The sequence below is a fragment of the Trichophyton verrucosum genome (genome assembly GCF_000151505.1).
Source record: "Trichophyton verrucosum HKI 0517 chromosome Unknown contig01182_1.f1.exp, whole genome shotgun sequence".
NCBI lineage: Eukaryota > Fungi > Ascomycota > Eurotiomycetes > Onygenales > Arthrodermataceae > Trichophyton > Trichophyton verrucosum.
The window spans coordinates 1-15,162 of NW_003315150.1; the positions used below are offsets into that span (position 1 = coordinate 1).

At 47.7% G+C, this 15,162-nt stretch overlaps 6 protein-coding genes across 6 annotated transcripts; 4 read left to right on the plus strand and 2 right to left on the minus strand.

Moving 5' to 3' along the window:
- Positions 1-269: 269 nt before the first annotated feature.
- TRV_07881 (uncharacterized protein) lies at positions 270-998 on the plus strand (the record flags this gene model as incomplete). The annotated part of the gene is made up of 1 exon (XM_003018059.1): positions 270-998. A coding segment is annotated over one exon (729 nt), but the record flags the coding sequence as incomplete, so codon positions are not given.
- Positions 999-2,254: 1,256 nt separating this feature from the next.
- Positions 2,255-4,383, plus strand: TRV_07882 (uncharacterized protein; the record flags this gene model as incomplete). Its single annotated transcript, XM_003018060.1, has 5 exons — positions 2,255-2,439; positions 2,514-2,644; positions 2,698-3,432; positions 3,503-4,164; positions 4,240-4,383. 5 exons carry the CDS (start codon positions 2,255-2,257, stop codon positions 4,381-4,383), a joined length of 1,857 nt encoding a protein of 618 aa, XP_003018106.1.
- Positions 4,384-4,891: 508 nt separating this feature from the next.
- Positions 4,892-5,913, minus strand: TRV_07883 (uncharacterized protein; the record flags this gene model as incomplete). Its single annotated transcript, XM_003018061.1, has 3 exons — positions 4,892-5,006; positions 5,131-5,303; positions 5,368-5,913. The coding sequence occupies 3 exons, from the start codon at positions 5,911-5,913 to the stop codon at positions 4,892-4,894; spliced, it is 834 nt and encodes a 277-aa protein (XP_003018107.1).
- Positions 5,914-7,702: 1,789 nt separating this feature from the next.
- Positions 7,703-8,487, plus strand: TRV_07884 (uncharacterized protein; the record flags this gene model as incomplete). The annotated part of the gene is made up of 2 exons (XM_003018062.1): positions 7,703-8,101; positions 8,164-8,487. The coding sequence occupies 2 exons, from the start codon at positions 7,703-7,705 to the stop codon at positions 8,485-8,487; spliced, it is 723 nt and encodes a 240-aa protein (XP_003018108.1).
- Positions 8,488-8,656: 169 nt separating this feature from the next.
- Positions 8,657-10,170, plus strand: TRV_07885 (uncharacterized protein; the record flags this gene model as incomplete). The annotated part of the gene is made up of 2 exons (XM_003018063.1): positions 8,657-9,278; positions 9,386-10,170. The coding sequence occupies 2 exons, from the start codon at positions 8,657-8,659 to the stop codon at positions 10,168-10,170; spliced, it is 1,407 nt and encodes a 468-aa protein (XP_003018109.1).
- Positions 10,171-10,777: 607 nt separating this feature from the next.
- Positions 10,778-15,159, minus strand: TRV_07886 (uncharacterized protein; the record flags this gene model as incomplete). The annotated part of the gene is made up of 8 exons (XM_003018064.1): positions 10,778-11,631; positions 11,688-11,822; positions 11,888-13,313; positions 13,380-13,806; positions 13,869-14,419; positions 14,549-14,585; positions 14,650-14,759; positions 14,887-15,159. The coding sequence occupies 8 exons, from the start codon at positions 15,157-15,159 to the stop codon at positions 10,778-10,780; spliced, it is 3,813 nt and encodes a 1,270-aa protein (XP_003018110.1).
- Positions 15,160-15,162: the final 3 nt, after the last annotated feature.

Here is a 15,162-nt window from a genome sequence, read left to right on the forward strand (position 1 = left end):
TTTTTTTTTTTTTTTTTTTTTTTTTTTTCCCTTTCTTTGGCTAATAATTATCTAGCACCCGATCCTGTGTAGCCGTCTTCGACCAGACATGCAGACCCGAGTCTGGATCCCTCGTGTGTTCGTACAGTTGTACTCCGTATGTGTTGGATGTTTGTTTGTGTGGGCTTCTCGAGGTGGGGGACGAAGGGCGGCTTGCGGGGTTGAACCACTATATCTACGACAGGCTGGGCTCCGGATCTACGATTGAAGCATTGCGACGTCCGCAACAGCCTCCTCCTACACTCTATTCTAGCATACGGAAAAAAGCCATGACGTGCTCTGAATCGTCCAAGCAGGCTATGATGTCAGGCTGGCAGTTCCAGAACTCCGATCAGCCGGTTCCCTCGCGCGAGGAGCTGGCCAGCAGCTTCACCATCAAAGCCCGGCCGTCCACCGACATCTGGGCCAAACCGCCCTCGACCCACCGCTTCAATGCCCCGATTCTCTACAGGACGATGCCTCTCGCGTCTTTCCAGAAGGCTCGCGTGCGAGTCTCAGCCAAGTGGACGACCCTCTACGATCAAGGCGGCCTGATTCTTGCCCTCAACCGGCGTGGTGGCGGACATAACTCCGACAACGACAGGAAGTGGATCAAGGCGGGCATCGAGTTCGTCGAGGGCATGCCGCGGTGCAGTACAGTTGCAAGAGATCGATGGGCGGACTGGAGCCTGTCTCCTCTGCCGCTGGCGGCCGGACAGAGCGCTGGCGACAGTGCCGGTGCCAATGATGAGGGTGACGGGGTCGGCGTGACGATCGAGATGGAGCGACGGGCAAGGGACCAGACGCTGTGGGTGTACGCTGTAGGCAAGGACGGTGTGAGGACGCCGATGAGGGAGGTGACCTGGCTGTTCGAGGACGAGGAGCAGCTCGAGTGCTGGGTCGGAGTGTACGTCTGCCGCCCGTCGTCGGCGCCCGAGCTGGGCGATCTCTGCGTGTCTTTCTCCCAGCTCGATATCTAGCTCATCACACCATCTTGCTATTAGTATCAGTATCAGTATCAGTATCAGCATCACATCTGCAATCTCTCTCTCTCTCTCTCTCTCTCTCTCTCTCTGTTTGTGTTTTGTTATTCAACGTTGGCCTCGGATCGGAACTAAACGGGCCTTTTTGCTATCAGATCCGATCAGAGCCGATGACTTCCTCTTTGGGCTTAGCCGTTACGTGTCTGCCAAGACCGTATTCCGCAGCACGCTAAACCGTAATAGGCATAACGGTGGAAGTGTAACCAATCGCACGCCGTTAAATGCTGACCTAAGCATGCATGGTCCTCCCCACCCTTGCGGCCTAATCTTATCATATCAGATCATCTTCTGTCTGCGCGGCGGGAGGCAAAGCCGTCGCTAGTTCGTCCGCAAAAACTCCAGGATACGTCGCATGGGGGCTTCCTTTTCTTCCCTGCGAAAGGGACGCATCTCAGTCCGGCGAGCTTCTGTCTTCATGCCAGCGACGCTCCTCTGCTGCGCATGCGCCGACTACCGCAAACAGAAAAAGACCTGTCCGCCGCTCCATGCTCGACCGACTCACGCCCGCCACGAGTCCTGTTGCTGAAAACGTGAAGGGCCGATCTGTCCAGCCAGCATCTGATTTGCGGAGACGCCTGCAAGCCTCATCTGACCAATTTTCTAGCCTCGTACCTGTCACTCCCTACGCTCGTGCAGCCTCAGCTTTCCTCGCACCCGGCCGGAGTCGTATATAAATAGTTTTTGCTGTCGCCGGGTGCAGGAAATGAAACACATTTCCGCCCTCCGTCCCTGTTCGAAATCGTGCCCCAGGCATTCTTCCTGAATCAGCTGCATAAATATACTCCGTACGGGGTAGTTCGTTAGGACCTTGCTGGTTGCAGCCTAATATCTGACTCAAGTGCGCAGATATTTATTTAGTTTGCATCCGGATAAGCAAAGGGGGTGACCTCCCCTTGACCCACGGGATACATAGATGGGTAGCTTTTATATATCCTTTACACTTGCACCCACACGACACCTCTCCTCTTTCGAGTAAGCCGGCGAGCACGGTCGGATGTTTTCGAACGAACCTAGCGGTACTTCGTGATTACGGTTAACGACTTCTACCTCATTCCTCTCCCTTCGTCTCCCTCTCTCTCTCTCTCCCTCTATCTCTCTCTCGTCCTCTTGTCTCTCCCCGCATTCCTTGGGTAGTGATGGGATTATATACCGGAACATTTCCGTCCTATGGTAGCTGCGAGCCAGAAGATAGGATGGACGACACAGCGGAGGCAGACCGGCTGCTGCAGGATACGGATGACGCCGAGGGGGTAGATGAACATCTGCATATCAGCCCTTACCCATCGTCATTGGATAGTGAAGTACAGGATGGCGTCCGAAAGATAGAAGCTATCAGCAAGACATGGACACAGAGGTCTTTAGTAATTGCATATCTTGGGTAGGTGGCTTACTCCAGTCTAAAAGTGTGACACAAGAATCATCCCCAGCTAAAACAGTGTATGCATATTATAGAATCATGCTTATGGCGTTCTGCACCTCCCTTGAGGTCCAAACAGTGGCCTCCCTAACTGCCTATGCTACAAGCTCCTTTAGCAAACACTCCCTGATTTCAACAGTCCTGGTTATACAAAATGTGGTTAATGGTTAGTCCCCTATCTTCAACTGAAGCCATCAACTGCTGACTGGGTCCCTTTAGCTGTCATAAAACCACCTATGGCCAAATTTGCAGATGTCTTTGGTCGCTTTGAGGCATTCTGTATCGCTGTTTTTATCTATGTTCTTGGATACATACAGATGGCTGCTTCACAAAACGTTGAGACCTATGCCTCTGCCCAGATATTTTACTCTGCGGGATCTACTGGACTACAGATATTACAGCAAGTTTTCATTGCAGATAGTAGTAATCTGCTGAACCGAGCAATATTTGCTAATCTTCCCGATATACCCTTTTTATTTACCGTTTGGCTCGGACCGATGATTGCATCTTGGGTGCTCAAGCAACTCAATTGGAGGTGGGGATATGGCATGTGGGCTGTACTTCTGCCGTCAGCATTCCTCCCCTTGGCTTTATCATTATACATCAACCAGAGGAAGGCCCAGAAATTGAACCTGCTAAAGTCCAAACCATGGAAGGGTAAAGGCTTGAAGAAGGTGCTTCGCAGCGCATGGTTTGAATTGGATGTATTTGGTCTGATTTTACTATCTGCGGCGGTGACCTTGATTCTTGTCCCCCTGACTTTGGCTGCCCATGCAAAGGATACCTGGCGGAACGGAGGTATCATTGCCATGATTGTTATTGGAGGCGTATGCTTGATAGCATATCCATTCTGGGAGACATCCAAACGCCTTGCACCGCACCCCTTGCTATCGTTGGGCCTCCTCCGCCAGAGATCGGCCCTTGCTGGATGTGCATTGGCTTTCTTCTACTTTAGTATGTCTCCCCTTCGCACCATAACCTCTATTCTGGTTTAAAACTTACTAACATTCCTTACCAATAATAGTGGCTTTTTATTTCTCTGTTCAGCCTTATTTCTACTCTTACCTGCAAGTGGTGCAAGGAAAACCTGTTGTCACCGCGGGGAGAATCACCCAAACCTTCTCTTTCATGTCCACAATTGCAGCCCTCGTCGTCTCCTTCATGATCAAATACTCAAAAAGATACCGTCCGTTTGTTACTTTCGGCTGTGTCGTTTACATCCTCGGACTGGCCTTGATGCTGCTCACTCACAAGTCTGGAAAGTCCACACTACAAATACTTGTTGTCCAATCCATTATTGGTCTAGGCGGTGGGCTCGTTAATGTCCCCGTTCAACTCGGTGTACAAGCTTCAGCAAATCACCAACAGGTAGCTGCAGCTACTGCTATGTTTCTTACTGCCCTCGAAATGGGCGGAGCTGTGGGGTCTGCTGTATCAGGTGCCATCTGGACTAGTTATTTACCACATAAACTAGTGAAATATCTCCCAGATGAAACAAAGGGAGAAGCTACTGAAATCTTTGGAAAGTTGACCAAAGCCCTATCATACCCAATGGGCTCGCCAACTAGGGATGCCATCATTCGCTCTTATGAAGAAACTATGCAGATTCTTTTGACGATTGCCCTTTGCGCTTGTATACCTTTGATCCCGTTGAGCTTGCTCATGAAGAACTATGAGCTTGATAAGGTATGTCCTCTTTGCTTACCCTTGCTTCTCTTTCATGTTTGAACAGAATCCCTAACATTCTCTTCCGCTCTATAGGTCGATCAAAGAGTCAAGGGTAAATTGATAGGAAACATCGGTGATAGCGATGATGCATCTCCTGTAACCCCAGAGTTAAGTGCATTCCCTCCTCCCAACCTGAGGCCGACGAAACGACGCTCCCAACACCATCTCCGGCCTTGAAAAGGCGTTTTTTCCTATTCCAGCAAAATTTTTCGTCTTAGCATTGGTGGCGACTGCTCTTCCACCGGACTTTATGATTTATACTCGTATATGAGTGAAGAGCGAAAGCAAATCCTCCGGGGATTATTAGGATAAAAATAATCTCCATACTAGTGAGCAGACCGGATACTTGATAGTTTCACGACCATTTGTTGCATCCTGCTCTTCACATGTTTTATTTGGGCATTTCCGGTGTTCTATTATATTTGGCTATTTATTGAAATCAGATAGACATGTGTATATAGACCTGTTAGGGCTATCCGAAGTGTAAGATACGCACCATTTACGATCTTAGGCTCATCATTACTTTCCACATGGCTCCAGAGGTTGAATGTTTCCACTTACTACAAGATAAAGAAAGAATGCAACATTGGACGAGAGAGGAGGCTCTATACTGTGTGGAGATAAAGTTCCTAAACTACAGATCCTAGGCTTTCAGCCTGGCATTGTTTTAAGTCTCTTTTCCAGCTCAGATCTTCTTAAACCTGAGCGGTTGGTTAGGTAGTGAAGGGTACAGGTCCTTCCTTTTCTCGGGGGGAAGCAGTATACCATCCCCATCTAGCCATACATCATCCAATGACACACTGTATGTACTAAAAATTCTGGCAATGATCAATCGACTCATAGCCCAAGCAACACTACCCATGTAAAGATATTGGTTAGTATTCGATGTCTACCAGGAAAGGAAGTCGATCGACAGTAACTTACTTCATTCCAGTACACATTCTCGCTCCAGAGCCGAAAGGCCAAAATGAACGCTGCATCTGACGGTATTCGTCAGATTTTGGGGAGATTTCCCATCTCTCTGGCTTCCACTTCTCGGGGTCTGGGTACGGGTTAGGGTCTTGGTGAAGAGTGTACGATTGAGATGCAATGTTGGTCTAGACCATCGATGTTAGCTGCGTTTGAGACACCTTGAGTATGAATGGAATGATCATGGCATACTCCTGGCTCTATCTTGAAGCCCATCACAGTTAGGGCTTCATCGTCTTTCACTACTCTTGGCAGCTGTATCGGAATTGGTGGATTTGTGCGTAGTGTCTCTTTAAGGATACAGTTCAAGTACGGAAGCTTTTGCAGGGTCGAGAGGTCTGGATGTTCCCCGGGCTTGATACCCGCCTCATGAAGCTCCTGACGGAGTTTTTCTTGAGTAGCTTCATTTTCAGGGAGGGAGAGCCGCCAAAGCACAGCACCAAGAAGATCGTTCGTCGTCCGAGTACCTATGTATGATGCCATGTTTAAGTATTGTTTAAATGGCCTATCAAGAAACTTGTATGCATATTTCCTTGGGGGCTTACCAGCCATGAAATGATCCAAGCAATCGCTAGCAATATATCTTTTGTCCGGTATTTCAGGACTAGGTCCTTCGCTATGGAAAAGTCCCACAAGACGACTAAGATGTGTAGTGGGCGAGTCATTTATTTCACTTGCCTCTTTTTTGGCTTGGTTCGATAGAGCGGTCTCTACCTGTTTCATTCCGAATTCTGCCATCGCTGATTTCTCGGGGAAAAAAGCTCGAATTCGTGAAATAGCCCCTGTCGAGGTAAGTGTCAAAATAAGGCAAAAGAATTAGGCTGTGGGAATATACTGACTTGGGTATAACGTTGCTATTGCCTCTAATGCGGTAGTGTTAGATGCACTTGTTTTAGGAACAAGTTCGGACATTGTGTCTCTCGACCCTTTGTCTGCCAGGAGTCTAATGGTGTGCTCATTCCCATACACCAAGCGAATCATGATATCACCAGTGAGCCATATTATCCATTCTAACCCGTTTGTCACCCTAGACGGTGAGCTAGAGGCTTCATGCTCAACCATTTCCATGAATTTGTTAATGTATGTCCTAAAAATCGCTTGGTAGGCTGCCCCTGCGACAACCGGGGCAGAATACAAGCTGAAAACATGTCTTCGCCGAGAAAAGTGAAGATCACTATTGAGTGTGCTGACTAGGTTTTCGGAGTTATATTGGCGCAGAGTTGATAGTAAGATGCCCCCATTCAACCCGCGTGGGCCATGGTAAATTGTCCGCAATGCATCTGGATGACAAACAGATACACTATTTGGCGCTATCCTGACAACGGGCCCATATCCTAGGTGTAATTTATGGATAGTCTCCCAAACCCGACCAGAATCTACAACTTTGGTGATCAGTACTTGGAAAGAAAAGTGTGACTTGACTTATGAAAGTGAATTAACACGAACCTCGCAGAACATTATACTGGATCCATAAATTGCTGAACTTGGCAAGGTTCGGCCCTGGAATAGGTGACCAGATATTCTGAACAATGCGTTTGGTGGCCGTTAACATAATCCAAACTCCCCAAGGCAGAAGTAAAGTTACTAAAAGCCTCAGAAGATCAAAGCTGGAGCCAGACGAGATCATAAGTAAAGGGTTAGTGAAACGAGTCGTTATTTGGGATGAAGGGTACCATAAATCCAGAATGTAAAAGTGGGAAGATGAATTGATGGGCATCACTGAGAAGGTAGTGTCAATTGTAACCGGAATATGTGCCCAGACACATCATAGTATATGATAGGACAGTGGATAGTTTCCAGTTGGGAATATCTAACGTGCTGAATAGCTGAGGCCAAAATATATATCTTGCTTTCCCGTGTCCCAAACCAAGATGGTAGAGGTATGAGCCCGGAGTGCAGCATTTCGGCCTCCGAGGATCCCGCAATAGTACATGAATCTCTCCGTCTATTTTCCAGATATGATACAACAATCGCTTGTTGATACGCGTTTTCGCCAGATATGGTCAAAAAGGGGAGGAAAAGATTGCACTAACCAGATTCGTCTATTTTCTGGAGAAATGGCCCGTGCATTTGGAGTCACGTGCCGAGCTTTTTTCAACTTCCTTCTTCCTCGACGGGTATAAAGAGAAGACGAGGAGGACAAGATGAAAGGACAACACACTGAACGACGTTGGAGTTGGCAAGGGACATGTTCTCAAGCCTGATACGGGAAAACGGGGCGAGCGACTAAGTTAACTAGTCTGGTCGTTAATACGATCGCCTTGAAATAGCCTCATCCAGCCACAGCCACTGCCCATGAGGCTCAGCCCGCCCTCTTTCAGCCTCGCGAAGGAGGAGCCCAAGCGGAGGCTGAAAATGGATGACTCTCTACCCCTCTCCCGTGTTGGCGTTGCTGCCTATAAAACGCGGGAAATCTTGCAGAATGGATGTGATATTTACTGAATGTCACAAAACTCCCCATTTTTCCTTCACAACAACTCTTCGTTACTCAATTTCTCTGTTCAATTATAACTAACTAGTAGACAATATGACTACTAGTTCTAGTGATGATGGGTTTGAGATTATCGACGGCAAGCAGATTCCCTTTCGGCCTGCTAGCGCTAGCACGGTCACTATGGAAGAGAATCTGACGCAAGAGCCGATACTGAGCATACACTCCATTCCCAACAAGGATTCTATGATCGTCTCCATCCAGCCTCCTCTCAAGCCAGGGAACGATGTCCCACATGTTCCTTGCGACATCGTTCTTGTGATTGACATTTCTGGGAGTATGAATTCCGCAGCTCCTATACCAACTGGTGAGAAAGGCGGCGAGGACACTGGTCTGAGCATATTGGACTTGACGAAGCATGCCGCCAAAACAATCATCGAGACACTCAATGAAAAGGACAGGCTTGCAGTGGTTACTTTCTGCACGGAAGTTAATGTAAGGACGATATAATCTGCTCCATTAAGTTCAGCTAGTGCTAACTATCTACTTTCATATAGGTTGCTTTTGAGCTTGATTACATGAATAAAGAGAATAAATCAACTGTGTTAAGCGCCGTTGACAAGCTTTATGGCAAGAGCTCAACCAACTTATGGCATGGGATAAAAAAAGGCCTCAACGTCCTCGCCACGAATCCTGCCCAGGGGAAGATACAGTCTCTTCTTGTCTTGACGGATGGTGCATACCCCTCTCTTTTTACTTTCGTCCTGCTCGCGGAAACTAATTATTCGAATTATTCGCACCAGGTGCTCCCAACCATATGTGTCCTGCCCAAGGATATGTTCCCAAATTACGCCATACTCTATTGGACCACCATAACTTAACAGGAACCTTACCACAGATCCATACATTCGGCTTTGGGTACTACCTCCGCTCATCACTGTTACAGTCCATTGCTGAAATCGGCGGTGGGATCTTCGCTTTTATTCCGGATGCTGGTATGATTGGTATGTATAGCTTGGTCTAGTGAAATTAATAAGAATATAACTAATGATGGACATAGGAACTGTGTTTGTCCATGCTGTTGCAAATTTATATTCAACATTCACAGCACAGGCAAAACTTATTCTTCAGGAGGATCCTTCGTCAGAGCTAAGTGTGGATTTAGGAAGCAGACCTGGCTTGGAACTAGAGACGCCAGCTGGCAATGGAATATCACTGAGGCTAGGAAGCCTTCAATATGGCCAGTCACGGGATATTATTATCCGTTACAGTAAAGCATCGAAGAACCGCACAGTTAATATACGAGGCAAACTTGTTTATGCCGTTGATGGCGAGACTAAGGAGGTCCAGGTGCAGAAGGTGGTCAACATCGATGAGATCTCAGTACCTCAGGCTGTGAGCGACTACCATTACATGCGCTCAAGGCTTTGTACACTTCTAAGGACTTTCCACCCACTTGAGGATACCGCAGAGAACTTCAGTTTCTCCTTGAGGGGCGTCGAAGAAATGCGAACGAAGCTAGAAAGCCTGGCTACTGAAATCAAAGGTCTCGGTCACACTGATGATTACAACCGGAGCATTATTGAGGATATCGCTGGTGAATCACCACATGGACAAATAGGCATGGCATTGTCATCCCCAGAGTTCTATCACCGTTGGGGTGGGCACTACCGTAAGCATCACCTAAGTTTCTCAATTATTCTTGACTCTACTAATATTTTCTGAAAGTCCTCTCAATTCTCAATGCACATGTAAACCAAATGTGCAATAGCTTCAAAGACCCAGGCCCATTGATGTACGGCAAGGCTTCTCCCCTGTTCTGTAATTGTCGGGCCGAGCTGGACGGAGTGTTTGACAACTTACCACCTCCTAAGCCATCACGGCCGTCATCCTCGGGAGCACCCCACCGTCCAGTACGTATGTCTCAATATAACAGATCCAGTGGACCGTGTTTTACAGGAAACTGCCATATCCGAATCTCCAGCAAGGAAAGTGAGCTTATCAACGCTACCATTTCTCTCGAGAATCTTCGCCCCGGCATGTCAGTATGGACTCCACACGGACCGCGGGAAGTTAGGGCTGTCCTGCAAACTAGCGTGAACCACATCGACATCTGCAAAATCGGCACACTCCAGATCACTCCATGGCATCCAATGCGAATTCAAAATGAATGGGAGTTCCCTCTCAATGTGACCAAAGAAGGTCTTCAATACTTTTCCGGAGACATCTATTCAGTGTTACTTGAACCTGATTCTAACTCCGAGGCACATGCCATTATGGTAGAGAACCACATCTGTGTCACTCTGGGTCATGGAATTTTGACTGGAGAAGATGTTCGCGCCCATGAGCTATTTGGTGACTACCAGTTGGTTTCAAGGAAGCTAGAATCGCTTCCAAAACTTCCTAATGGGTTGCTACACAGCATCGGGGTCGAACGGTCACCTGAGTCAGGCCGCATATGCGGATTCATCGGAGGAGACCGCCTTCTCAAAGCCCTTAATGTACCCTGCAAAATTGAGGGAGATCACCAATGTGGTGGAAGCTATGTTAAGGTTACTGTTTGATTAATTTGGTGTGGCTCATTGGTGTTAATTAACTAGTTAACTAGTTAGCTGAAGGCTGCTAAGCCGTATTAGGAAATATACTTCATTGGCTATTTGCACCCCCCTCGAGCATTGAAAACTTTCGACTCTCAAATATAACGATCATGCAAAGGATTGAAATCAATTATTATTAAAGACTATGAATTATGAAGGTCCTGGAAAGGGTTTGATGTATTTATCCGTGAATATCAGAGTTAATTAATCCGCTCTCGGTCTTCGGAGCTTCGACAATAGAGTTGGCAAGGATGCGGCTGAAAGATATCCGGCTTCTTGCAAGGTATGTATCTCAGCCACTGTGAAACGATGTAACTTGCCATGCTTTAGGCTCAAGTTACACCAAGAGCGTAACTAAACGTGATATGGTTCTTAAATAAGCATAAAAATATCCTGATTAGCTAGTGAATTTATGTTCTAAATATAACAAATGCGGTTGTCGCTGCAGACTGCTGATGATAAACTACAAACAAAAATGCAAATTTTGAGACATTATAGTGACAGGAGTGACGAATTGTGACTAGAAGGGAGAGGTATATTTTTAGCTCGTCCTTTTTTAGGGCGAGCATGGGTATCATGCTTCACGGTCGAGGCTCTGGGCCTTGCACATTTCAAAGTATCGGCCCTTCCGCCTCAATAACTCTTGGTGGGTACCTTGTTCCACAATCTTGCCAGCTTCGAGCACGAAAATTGCATCATAATCTTGGACGGTGCTGAGTCGATGAGCAACGGCAATAGTGGTTCGGCCTCTCTTGGCGTGTTCCAGGGCAGCTTGAACAACACGTTCACTTTCGGTGTCGAGGGCACTTGTGGCTTCATCCAGGAAGAGAAAGTCTGGGTTTCGAAGTAAGGCCCTTGCAGTGGCGAGACGTTGCCTTTGGCCTCCACTGAACGAAAGGCCGCGGGATCCGGCCTCGGTATTGTAACCTTCCGGAAGAGAAATGATGAAGTCATGGATATTTGCGTCCTTGCAGGCTTGGTGAATTTCTTCATCGGGGACATCTCGGGTAACACCGAGAAGGATGTTTTCCCGAATTGTACCTTGGTACAGCGTGGTCTCTTGGGACACCAGGCTGGCGGTTTCACGGTATTTGGTCACATCAATATCAGTCAATGGTTTTCCGTTAATCAGGATATCTCCAGAGGTGACGTCGTAGAAACGTTCGAGAAGAGCAATCATAGTTGTCTTCCCACATCCGGAGGGCCCTACAAGACCCACATTCTGGCCGTGACGGATTTTTAGGTTAATTTTCCGAAGGACAGGCTGGTCAGGACGAGTGGGATAGCTGAATGACACGTTTCTGAACTCCACAGCCACATCTGAATCCTCTGTAGATGCGGGCTCTTCACCAGTTGAACCATTGATCGGAGCGACCTGTCCTCGAAGATGTATGATATGATTTGCAGCAGCATGAGCTTTGGTAGTATCTAAAATGGGCGGGTCAGTTTATCATCTTCAAATCAGTTCGCAGGAATGAACCTACTCATTGTGAAGCCAAAAATGAATCCGGCAGCCTGTCCGCCAAAAATCACCGCGATGAAAATGACGAAAAACTGCTGGGCATCGTATTCGCCATATGACATCAATCTTCCACCATACCAGAATGCCAGCGCCATAGCTATTAATAATGTCAGCAGAGAACAACAATTAGAGGCGTACTGTACGCAGACAGAGGAAGCTTACCGGCGGTATCGACACTATCCGAGAAGCCGAAGAATATCATCGCAATGGTAGTGTATTTTAGAGACCTGGCCACTGGTTTTTTCAGTCTATCGCCGTAGTTGTTGTATACAGTAGGCTCCAATGTCAAAGATGAAACAGTACGAATGGAGTTGACGGCCTCAGAAGCAAATCGCGCACTTTCCAAGTATAGTTTGGCGTTCTTATCCTGGGCCTGCATCTCCATCCTCATGCGGATGAAGCCAGCTAGGAAGAGAGGAGGGAGGCACCCAAATAGGGAGACAAGCGCTAATCTCCAGCCAGTAACAAGAGCTAGGAGGGAAACAGCGAGAAGGCTGACAATAACGATTAGGATGAGGCCAATGTTGGACGAGAGAAGGTCCTGCAGGTTCTGAGGGTCAGTTGATAGGCGTGCAGTAAGGCTGCCAGAGGAATTAGCAGGTTTATCAAAGTATGCGATATCCTGCGAGATCATGGCCTTGAAGTACTCGCTGCGGTAGAACTTTGACGAGCGGAAGGCGGCAACTGTCAAGAAGAATCCGATTGACGCATACGTCAGGAGAATACAGAGTGCAAGGACGAAGAACATCAATGCCCAGAAATTTCCTTCCTTCTGCCACTGGTCTCTCGGTAGCTGGAATGCAGTCACAATTCTAGAAAAGAGAATGGCTTGGGCTGGGAATGCACCACCACCGACGATGGAGGCAAGGCCTCCTAGGAGGAAGAATAGCCAATGGCGTCGTTGTTCATAGAAAATAATCAGAAGGCATTTGAATAGTGAGAATTTTCGAGCCACATCCTCCGACTCGGCGGCAACTTCATGGGGGACGTTGCTGTGAGTTGATTTGGTAGTTGCGTGCTTCTCCAAAATCTCGGTTGGCTGTGCATCAGTTTCCTTATCGGTATCGGAAGAAGAATCGTCACTCGCAAGAGAGAGGCTTTGAGCATTCACCAAACTCCAGTACTGCCCCTTTGTATCTAGGAGCGACTCGTGAGTCCCCTGTTCGATAACTTGGCCTTTGTTCATGACAATGATGTTATCCGCCTTCTTGACAGTCGAAAGCTTGTGGGCGATGAGCACTGTTGTTCTGGTCTGAGAAACTCTATCTAGAGCAGCTTGAACAATAGCTTCAGCAGTAGGATCCAGAGCGGAAGTTGCCTCGTCCAGCAATAGGATAGGTGGGTTGGAGATAATGCTACGAGCAATGGCGACTCTCTGTCGTTGACCACCACTGAGAAGACTTCCTCTCTCGCCGACAACAGTATCGTAACCCTTGGGAAATCCTTGGATGAAGTCATCTGCATTAGACTCAATGCAGGCTTGTCTGACGAGCTCTCTCCTCTTCTCCTCATCCATCCGGGCTATTTCATCAGGTGGCAGTCCATAGAGCACATTAGTGTAGATAGTGTCGTTGAATAATACTGGTTCCTATATGGATGTTAGGATATCAAATTAACTTGCGGTTTAATTTTTGAAGGGAGAAGGGATGCATACCTGCTGAACCAGTCCAATCTGGCGTCTAAGCCACCCAACGTTCAGATCCTTAATGTCTACGCCATCCAAAGTGATAGAACCACTGGCGGGATCATACCACCGCTCGAGGAGTCCAATAATTGTGCTCTTGCCACTGCCGCTAGCCCCAACAAGAGCAGTGACCTTACGAGCGGGTATCTTCAAATTGACCCCATCTAGGACCCTAATGGTAGGTCGGGCAGGATATGAGAAAACTGCGTTAGAGAGTTCCAGGTCACCTTTGACACTGCTGGGCTTCAGGCCCTCGGTGCTGAGTGAATCAATTTCTGGCACCCTGTTAATCATGTTGAGAACATCGTTGGCAGCAGCACCGGCCTTAGTGAACTCTCCTAGCGTAGGTGCAATCATGGTGAGAGATGAAGTACCGATTACAATAGAGAATAAGACCCTACCACATCATTTAGTATCAAAACGTATAGAAAGCAAACAGATAGATATGGAGTGACATACGTGAGAATATCTCCTCCACTTCCGATCTTTCCCTGAAGCAAAAGCTTGATACCGTACCAAAAGGCCAAGGCATAGGCACAGTACATGATGAAGAATTCCGAGCTGTACTGTACGCCGAGAACAGGCCCTTTCTTGACACCGAACCCTTTGGCAGCCTCAAGATGATTATCATACTTCTTGCTTAGACGGTCTCCGGCACCAAAGGCAACAACAACACGGATGCTGCCTAGTGTTTCTTCGACGAGACCTCCAGCCTTGGAGTAAATGTCAAGTATTTTTGCTTCAAGTTTAGCGTCTAGGGCAACAGTAATGCCAACTAGCGTGACAGCAGTGGGTATTGAGGTAGCCACGGGAAGTGTCAGCCTCCAGCTCTGGGTAAAGGCAACGACAAAGGCGGCTATCAGCATGGCAACACCCTGGCAGCAGGTGCCTACTTTCTCAGACATGCCTGTCTGGATGAGGTTTGCGTTATTCGAGATACGAGTTGCAACAGAGCCTGGCGTATAGGTGTCAAAGTAGGCCATCTCCTGGCGGAGAATGGCGCGGATATACTGCAGACGCAGCTTCCGGACGCATCTTATGGCAGTGATATTGAAGCATATGGTATGTATGTAGACGAGCTTGTTTTGTGGATATCAGCAGCGCCCCTTGGATGAGACTTGAGAAGAAGGAATACTTACAGCAAACTTTCCGATGAAGAGATAAACAAACCAGAGCCTAATTTGAATATGTTAAAATACGTTCTCCAGTACCACAATGGAAAGATATAGCCTCTACTCACGCATTCTTTGATATCTGGGCCCTGAAGTCGTCTCCGGAGATCTTGCCAACGCCAAAGTCATTGAAGATATTGACAAACTTGCCAAAGATGATAGTCATAAGAGGCAAAGCCTACGATAAGGTCAGCTAGCGTCTTTAATAGTAGCTAATAATGTAGGTAGAAGTTGGAAACTTACAGTCCCTGATGCCACGGCAGCGAAGAAGCCGCAGATACGAAGAACCACATCTATCGGCTCACACCAAGCCCATAATTTCTAGATATGATTTTTAGCTGCTGCTGGCATAGTTGTATATCACAATTGGCAGCGGAGATACTCACCACATAGGCACTGAAGCCCTGCTGGGGAGCTTCCTGCTTCTGCTGCTCTGCGTCTGGGACGTCGACTATGCCGTCTGTCTCTTTCTTGGGAGCTTCTTCGCCGAGCGAGCCAGCTTCAGTCGGCGCCCTTGTATCCAGGCCACCTTCGCCGTCCCGCAGGACTGCCACGACCGGCTGTAGCTCCCCAGTCATGAT